Here is an 8,453-nt window from a genome sequence, read left to right as displayed (position 1 = left end):
AGAAAGGGATGAGAGAATGTGGGGCGGTTGTGTTTCTTAGAAAGTGCAAAAGGGAGGTGGGTTCTCACTCGGGTCAGACCAGGATCAAGGCTCCAAGTCACGCTGACAACGGCTGCTACAGCGTGGTCCATCTGCAGGAAATCCTGTGCAGGGTCTGTGTCAGGCCCCCTCTCCCCAATTCTCAACAGAATGTTCCTGATTGTCCAACCAACCCCCTTTTCCACCGACAAACAGGCCGATCGAGATCGAGGCGCTGCTGCAGGAGGACTCCACCGTGGTGAAGCGCCGCTCGGCGGCGCAGACCGCCGCCAAAGAGCTGGAGCTGGCTCAGGACGAGGTGCGGCGCGCGCAGGAGCGGCGCGCGACGGGCACCTCGCCGCGCGTGGAGAAGGCGGCGGTGTCGGCGCGCGCGCTGCTGCTGGCGGGGGCCTTCCCCCTGGTGCCGGCCAACCTGGTGCCGCGCGGGACAAACCCCGCCAAGCTCTACGGCGAGCACACGCCCATGGCCCTTTCGCCAGGTGGGACGCTGGTCATGTTTGAGAGACGCTGGGAGGGCAGGAGGGGCTGGGTGGTTGATTGTGGAGGAGGCTGGCATGTGTGTGGGGTTGAAGGGGCTCCAAACGCATCCGCGACAACAGGGGATGGAACAGGTTGTGCATGTTGACTGGCCAGTCGTCGGAGCCCACGCCGGGTCCCAGCGCTGACCGCCCCGCCTCCCTTGCAATATGCCACGCACCGTCGGCGTACGACACAGCCTTTCCTCACATGGCCGTCCAACCCCCAAAACCGTGCAGGGCCCAATGAGGGGCCCAACAGCATCAGGCTGGGGCCGCCGGTGAAGGTGCAGGCAGACGGCTCGGCGGCCAACGGCAGGGGGGAGGAGGCGCAGGAGGCGCCACGCGCGAGCCCCGCGCCGGCGATGGAACCGGAGGCCGAACCCGCGCCCTCCTCCAAGCCGCCGAGGCGCCAGCCACCGCCCCCGCCGCCAAAGCTGGCGTCCTGATGTGGCCGGCGTTGGTGACGGGGAGCAGCGCCGAGCCGATCTAGCAGGTGGCTCGCCTGCATTGCAGCACCCTGTTCCTCATCTGCCTTTGAGGCTCAGAAATCCCCTGCCCATCGCCGCCGCTAGGTCCCCCATCATACGCTGCCTTGCCCATCAATGAAAACTTTACAGCGAGCAGTAGTCCGTTGTAGGGCGAGGGTTGGGGGGGCAGGTACAGGGGCTGCTGGGTGGAGCAGGATCTCACGGCATGAGTGTGCAGTAAGAAGTTTGGTGGGGCTTGGGGGGGTGGTAGGGGTGCAGGTCATCTGCCAGTTGATGGCCAGAGCCACCATGTGTTGCGGAGAATCCCGACTGGAGGACCCACGAGGAACCCCAACCTCACTTTGGCGGAGGGGTTGCCTGGTCGGGGTTGTACTGCGTCGGCGACTGGAACATCTTGCGCCAGTTGAATTTTCCGTCGTGTGAGATCTGCACCGTTGGGATGAGGAGGACCGTGAACACGGGTGATGGACTCCAACCCATTAAAGTGTCCTCCAAGCAACATGCAAAGCAACCACTCTGATTCAAGATTATGCAGGACTCCACAGCGATCAGGGAAACCAAGTCTTCCAGGTCTTGGAACAGCTGGATCATGCACACCCACCCACCTCGTACAGGCCAATGTCAGATGGCGACATGACGATCTCTGAGAGGGATGGGATGGGGGCGCACACATGTCACAGGGGAGAGGCGTTTCTGGAGCATGGACGTGTCGCGCACGACCGGAAATCGCTCCCATGAAGACAAACGTGGTTCCTTGCCCCAGGTCGCAGGGATGCCCAGAGACCACGGACCTTACCTGGCCTTGCATCATCATGGTGTTGCGGGACCTTGAGGCGGGGCATCGCCCCAGGCACTTCCGACGCCAGGGTCCCGGAGGGCACACCGGAGGAGGTGGTCGGGCCTGCGCTCGATGCAGCGGGCACAGTGCTCCCAAAGAATGTCTTGAAGTAGGAGGTCAGTCCTCCACCTCTAGAGTCGCTGTCTGCTGACATTCTTGGAGGAAGTTAGGGGTCGATGGCAATGGTGAGGGTCGAAATGCCTCGACACGAGGGGCGAGCACGACTCCGAAACAGGGGGTAGCTCGATTTCGCTCACGGGGAGATGGCTGCCTTCTTTTGAAGGCTTCAAATTGTTGACATGGAAGTAGAAGTGGGTTCTTGGCGTCCCAGTGTCTTCAGCCTGAGTGCCCTCCACGCGGAGTCTTGGATTCGGTCGGTGCACGTGAGGGGATCTGTTTGGCGACCCATACGCCCTGGCTGAATGAAACCTGATGCTTGCTTCAAGAAGCTTGCTCCCATGATTGTCACAGGGCTTGCAGAGCAGGGAAGAATCAGAGGTGTAAGGAAGGACATTTCTGAGACCAAACAAGCTTTGGCAAAGAGGAATCACTACAGTACTGTGAGATGAGTTGGAGTGGTTTAGCAGCCGGGCAGAGGCTGGTGAGGCTGGCAATGATCAAGTGATGGTGGCGCCTTCCCTCTTTCCTTACACCTTCTGGCGCATGCTCATGCCCAGGCAGCCCCCGCCGTGTCAGGTGCTGTTCCCGATGGGCCGTGGTTCCCCTCGGCTGTGCATGGGGCTGAGCACCGCCCGCCATGCATCCGCGGCGGCCGGCGCCATCTTCCTGGCCGTGAGGTGGCACCATGCCGGTATGTGCTCGTGACCAGACACGGCAAGGCTTCCTCGCAACCATTCCTCGAACATCGGCTCATCGTCCTGCGGAGGGGGAATGAGGGTGGGTCGGTGACCAAGGATCGAGGCGAAGAGGAGGGCGCAGCGCCATGACTCAGGGATTGCCAGGGGGGGCAGGGCACTCGGTCGTGTGTGTGCAGTCTGCGCCGCGATACGAGTCCACCAAGCTCCATGTAAAACGCTTTTCCCTCTGGGCGGCCCCCCTCCCTCCCGCTGGATTTGCGGCATGCAGGGTTGGCCCCGCATCCCATTCCAAGCCCCTGCACGCATCCGGCAACGGCCATGGAATACGAACGCCCCAAGACTCACGTAGTCGGGAGTCTGGCGGGCGACCTCCGACAGGTGGCACTGCCTGAGGAAGGCGAGCAGGGCCGCGGCATCCGCCGTGGCATTGCTGGTACACCCACTCCCCCTCATGATGTACACCTTGGCGGGGGTGGCCTGCGCGTAGTAGGCGCCGTGTGTGGGAGTGTTGGAGGTCCAGTCCGGGACGAACGAGGTGAGTGGCAGCTTTGGCACGCCTTTCTGACGTTGCCACTCGATTCACCCTCATTGTAACCCCCCTGTGGCCCAACAGCCAGCGCAGGGGTCTGACTGCCCGCACCAGCACTCCTCGCCAGGGCTCAAGCCCCTCTACCCCACTTCCCCCGCAGGCGCTCCCCTCCCCCTTCCACGCACAGTCCCCTCAGACAACTCACATCTGCTGGCCCCAAGGTCTTGGGGTGGGCGTAGCTCGGTGGGCCCCAGCTGGTGTAGGCCACCGAGGTGCGGCAGTTAGTCTCGTTGGCCAGGCCGAGGTGGGCGAGCAGGGTGGGGATGTAGTGCTCGTCTGAGACGCAGAAGCGGTCCTTCCCCACATAGCACTCCTTCCTGGGGCGAGGGGGCCGGTGGCGGAAGGGGGGATGACGTGGGTGATGCTGCCGGGGCAGCTGTGCCCGAGCAAGCTAGGTTGCAGGCATGGCCTCGACAATGCAGGGAAGAAGGCCCTCGTGCGATGCATTGCATGCCAAGCACTTGCAGGGGGTGGGCAGGGCCAGGGGCAGGCATGGTCGTGATTTTGCATTCAACTGGATACACCCGTCCTGTGGGACACGCCAGCAAAACCTCCGGCAGGACACTGGACCCCACCTGAAGACGCCCTCCACCACCGTATCAGTCACGGTGATGAAGGCGTGGCGCCTCGTCAGCATGAACCACTGCGGATTGGGAGTGTGGTGATTGATGGCGAGTCGCACAGATTTGATTTGGTGGTGCCCTCGGTGGCCCCCCGCATCCACTCGAACAGCACACCATCCCCACCCCAGCTCCCACCTGCGCGGACTTCCTCCAGTCGGCCTCAGTAACGTTGGCAATGGCCATGCCAGGCTGGTACCTGCAGCGGATGCGAGACGTGGAGATCTCAGGCCCCCCCCGGGGACTACCTCTCAACTTCCCCCCACCACCTCCGCACTCACTCACCGATCCACCATCTGCTGCCTGGCCTGCTTCGCGCTGCGCAGGTTGCGGCAGGCGTTGATGAAGGAGCGCTCATGCCCCATTGCCGCCAGGTACAGCGACTCCCGGGGCCAGAGGGGGACGCATGACTCGGAGGCCAGCAGGAAGCGTGCGTTGCGCGGGTCCCCAAGCGCGGCCGCCAGCAGCCGCCGCTCGGCAACGATGAGTGAGTGCTGGCCCCAGGCCACCTGCTCGCGGCCGGGCACCTCGGTTCCCGCAAACAGGCTGGTGGCGGGGTAGGTCCAGTTGGGGGAGGGGTGGGTGTACAGCGAGAAGAAGTGGCGCCAGGGCAGGTCGGTGACGGCAGCGGGGCTGCTGGTTACCGTGGCGGGGCGCAGGAAGTTGGCCCAAACGCCCTCGTGGGGCATGGGGCCGCGGACGAGGAACATGAGGGCCACGCGGGGGACGGGGAAGTCGCGCAGCGTCGCGGAGACCCCCTGCGAGGCGGGTGGGGCAGGCTGGGCGAGAGGATTTCTAATGGCCCCCGGCCGGGCCTGGTATGGGGAATAGGTGCCCAGTCCCCCAGGGTGGGGAACAGAGGGGTATGCAGAGATCCAGCAAAAGGACCTGGGCGGTATGGCTCATTCCCATCAAGGTAGATAGCCAGTGCCACCCTGGATCAAGACTTGCCTGGGCAGGGCTGCTGCCTACTCCTGCAGCAGCCAGGCTGTAGGGAAACAGGGTCAGGCTGACCAGCGCGAGCGCCACGACGATAATCAGGGACGCACCACAGATCAGCCATGGCTCAGGCAGGACATTCAGAATTGCTAGGCGAAATCGAGATCGTTGGGAAAGCTTGGCCCTCGCCTCCTCGAGCCCACCGTCCGTGACCACCACGGATACACTGCGCGTCCTTTTCATTGAGCATCGCTACACTCAGGTGTTTGTTGCACCCATGTTTGCAATCTGGGCTTGGAGGGTGCATCTACTACTTTGAGTTCAATGGTCGTGGCAATCAACAGCGTGCTGCGCGTGCTGCATGTCCCGATTCGTGGAGGAACCTCACCGGGTGCAGGGCTTGGCGTACATCCTGACCCCGCAGGTGTCATGCATGGAGGTATTACAAGTTCAAAAGTCAAGCACGTACAGGTAGTGAGCCACAGCCTACAAGCGCAGCACTTGAGCACAGAGCAGGCCCCCAAAACATCTCCATTGGAGAGGGCTCTTAGTAATGATGTCACAGGACATTTGAAGCTCATCATTTGACTGAGAACAGGGGGTAACCTCCAGCCACCATAGATAAGGCTCCTGGTGCTCGACAGAGTGGCTTTGGCAGGTGCATCAGCCCACCAGTTTGGCCATCTCCTCCGGGCTCACATCCACAATCTGAATCAACACAGAAATGGAATGGAGGTGGGGTCGCACAATCTCCAGACCGTGCTCGTCACAAGCAGGCATTGTAGGAAGCTAATGACACAGCCCTCTTCTCAACCTGAATCAGCACTGGGCATATGGCAGAATCAACCTGAGGCAAAAACGACCCAAAACCTGAGCAGGTCATGGCCCCTGGTCCATCCAACTCACCGACTTGGCCTTCTTGATCTCCTCCTGCATCACTAGAAGCTCCCGCACCCTGGCAAACTTCTTGCTGTCCTGCACGGAGTCCAGTTGGGAAAAGGGGATCAGCAGCATGCACGAATGGCCCCTGCTAGTGCTCCAGGCAGCACTCATTCACTCCTGCCAACTGCTATGCCTCCAACATATCCATGCATGAACACCCTGATACCCCCATGGCATTTCAGCCTTACCTTCCTGACGAGGAAGAGAATATCCTCGGGTCCGATGGCCACAGGAACGCTGCTCTTTGACCCGGGCTTGACCCTCCCCCGTGCCGCGGCGCTGTCCACCGCCCGGCCCAGCAGGCGGGTCGTGTACTCCAGTACAATATCCTGAAGTCGTGGAAAGCACGGCACGGGGTCAGAGGGGGGTGGCAGAGCAGCCAAGAGAGGCTGGTCAGGGCCAAACCCACCTCCTGTCTAGCGCCCTGGTCTTCGATTCCCTGACTCCTCCCTCGACCTCGCGAGGAACAGATCTGCTGGGCAACTTGCATCGCGACCCCTCCTACACCATGCAAGACACCATCAACGTCCACAAGACCTTCCCCCACAACCCCAAACCCACCTCCACCAGATCCACGGTCTCAGGCAAGGGGTTAGGGTCATCACCAAATCCAAACATCATGATTTGCACTGCAAGGCGGGGAATTGTGGAGGAGCAGTAAGTCTAAAGGCGTTTCAAATAGGCTTCTCAACCCACTGAGTGTACAATTTGAATGCTTGTACATGCAGCAAGCTTCCCATTAGACGGCCCATTGCCAATGAGCAAGCTCACACTCTCTTGCCAGGCTGCCTGCCAGGTTCACGCTCTCCGCTGGCTCCTCCTCTGGTTCTGCCACTGTAACTTTCGTGCATGTGGACAGCAGTCAAACAGGCTTGCTGCCTCTTATGCCTCAGGATCGAGATTCGTGGCTTGTCCTCCCTCCCTCACCGGGAGCGGCACCTCACCTGACTTTAACACAGGTGTTTTCGTCTCTGTCTTTGCTCTCTTGATGGCTGGTGAATCGTCGAGTTTCTTTGGCGGCCGCGTTTTCGCTGGAGAGGTCAGCTTGGCCCCAGCCCGCTCACCCTCTCCTCCCTGCATGGCTGGGCGACGGGGTGTCGGGAGGCCCTACATCCACTCCGATTGTCTCAGCAGCCTGCACTCGTGCCGTTTGTTGAGTTGTTAATCTCACAGCGATCGCCTCGGACCGCGGCGATCGACAGGTCTATGCTCGTAGGGAGGGCCCTCGATCCCCACGGAGCGTGCGCGCTGGATCGTGGCATTTTCGAGTTTGCACCTCCCCCCACTCTCTGCTTCCATCTTCACATGTCCCATGCTTTCTTGCATCAGTGCATGCCAGGAACAGTGTGTGCTTGGCCGCGCAGGCGCAGTGTTGGCTCACCGGGTTGCCTCAGGTCCGTGCAGGGCAGGGCTGGTGGATTGGGGGGGAGGCGCAGGGCCCTCGCCCTCCCCCCCTTACTCCCCCTGCACGCTTCTCCCCCACCTCAGATCAGGTCATTGATGTTGCTGGGCAGCTCCTCAATCACGGTGTTGTAGAACTTCTGGATGTCCTGCAGCAGGCGCTCGTCGTCCTTAGACACGAAGTTGATGGCCACGCCCTTGCGCCCGAAGCGCCCGCTGCGCCCGATCCTGTGCAGGTAGTTCTCGGGGTTGTTGGGCAGATCGAAGTTGATGACCAGGGAGATCTGCTGCACGTCGATGCCGCGGGCCAGCAGGTCGGTGGTGATGAGCACGCGGGAGGAGCCGGAGCGGAACTCGCGCATGATGACATCGCGCGTGTTCTGATCCATGTCTCCGTGGGTGGCGGAGACGGTGTGGTCACGCTCCCTCATCTTGTCGGTCAGCCAGTCCACCTTGCGGCGCGTGTTGGCGAAGATGACCGACTGGGTGATGGCCAGGGTCTCGTACAGGTCGCACAGCGTGTCCAGCTTGTAGTCCTCCATCCCCACGTCCACGTAGAACTGCTTGATGCCCTCCAGCGTCAGCTCGTCGCGCTTGACCAGGATGCGCACCGGCTTGTTCATGAACTTGCGCGTCAGCTCCAGTGCCTCGGGGGGCAGGGTGGCGGAGAACACGCCCACCTGGATCTTGGGCGGCAGGAGCTGGAAGATGTCGTAGATCTGGTCCTTGAAGCCGCGGGACAGCATCTCGTCCGCCTCGTCCAGCACGAACATGCGGATGGCGTCGGCGCGCAGCGCGCGGCGCCGCAGCATGTCGTACACGCGGCCGGGGGTGCCCACGATGACGTGCACGCCGCCCTGCAGGATGCGGGTGTCTTCGCGCACCGAGGTCCCGCCAACGCAGGCATGGCACTTGACCCCGAGGTAGTCGCCCAGCGCGCGCATGACCTTCTCGATCTGCTGTGCCAGCTCGCGCGTGGGGGCCAGCACCAGGGCCTGGCACTCCACCAGCGCGTAGTCCAGGTTCTGCAGGATGCCCGCGCAGAAGGTGGCGGTCTTCCCCGTTCCAGACTGGGCCTGCTGGATCACGTCCAGGCCCTTGCCGAAGGGCACGATGCCCTTCTGCTGGATGGCGGAGGGCTTCTCGAACCCGTACGCGAAGATGCCGCGCAGCAGGTTCTCGTGCAGCCCCATCTCGTCGAAGGTGTCGAAGGACTCGGTCCACTCCGTGTAGAACTCGGAGTTGCCGGTCATGCTACGAG

General features: G+C 62.0%; 3 protein-coding genes across 3 annotated transcripts in view; 1 reads left to right on the top strand and 2 right to left on the bottom strand.

The window, feature by feature from the left end:
• Positions 1-1,003, top strand: part of F751_3964 (Dynamin-2B) — a gene marked incomplete at both ends in the record, with an annotated part of 3,652 nt that extends 2,649 nt beyond the window's left edge. The window contains 2 exons of the mRNA XM_011399874.1: positions 235-518; positions 795-1,003. Coding sequence (XP_011398176.1) covers positions 235-518; positions 795-1,003 — 493 coding nt within the window. The remainder of the gene's footprint in view (positions 1-234; positions 519-794) is intronic.
• A 1,572-nt stretch (positions 1,004-2,575) lies between these two features.
• Positions 2,576-6,409, bottom strand: F751_3963 (Transcription initiation factor TFIID subunit 13; the record flags this gene model as incomplete). Its single annotated transcript, XM_011399873.1, has 9 exons — positions 2,576-2,761; positions 3,047-3,178; positions 3,436-3,607; positions 3,866-3,933; positions 4,049-4,109; positions 4,196-4,668; positions 5,756-5,824; positions 5,980-6,120; positions 6,353-6,409. 9 exons carry the CDS (start codon positions 6,407-6,409, stop codon positions 2,576-2,578), a joined length of 1,359 nt encoding a protein of 452 aa, XP_011398175.1.
• An 866-nt stretch (positions 6,410-7,275) lies between these two features.
• F751_3962 (Eukaryotic initiation factor 4A-10) lies at positions 7,276-8,445 on the bottom strand (the record flags this gene model as incomplete). Its single annotated transcript, XM_011399872.1, has 1 exon — positions 7,276-8,445. One exon carries the CDS (start codon positions 8,443-8,445, stop codon positions 7,276-7,278), a length of 1,170 nt encoding a protein of 389 aa, XP_011398174.1.
• Between the last annotated feature and the right edge of the window lie 8 nt (positions 8,446-8,453).

This window comes from Auxenochlorella protothecoides, assembly GCF_000733215.1.
Source record: "Auxenochlorella protothecoides strain 0710 unplaced genomic scaffold scaffold43, whole genome shotgun sequence".
Taxonomy (NCBI): domain Eukaryota; kingdom Viridiplantae; phylum Chlorophyta; class Trebouxiophyceae; order Chlorellales; family Chlorellaceae; genus Auxenochlorella; species Auxenochlorella protothecoides.
Note: the sequence above shows the minus strand (reverse complement) of the source record. Positions and strands in the feature narration are given on the sequence as shown.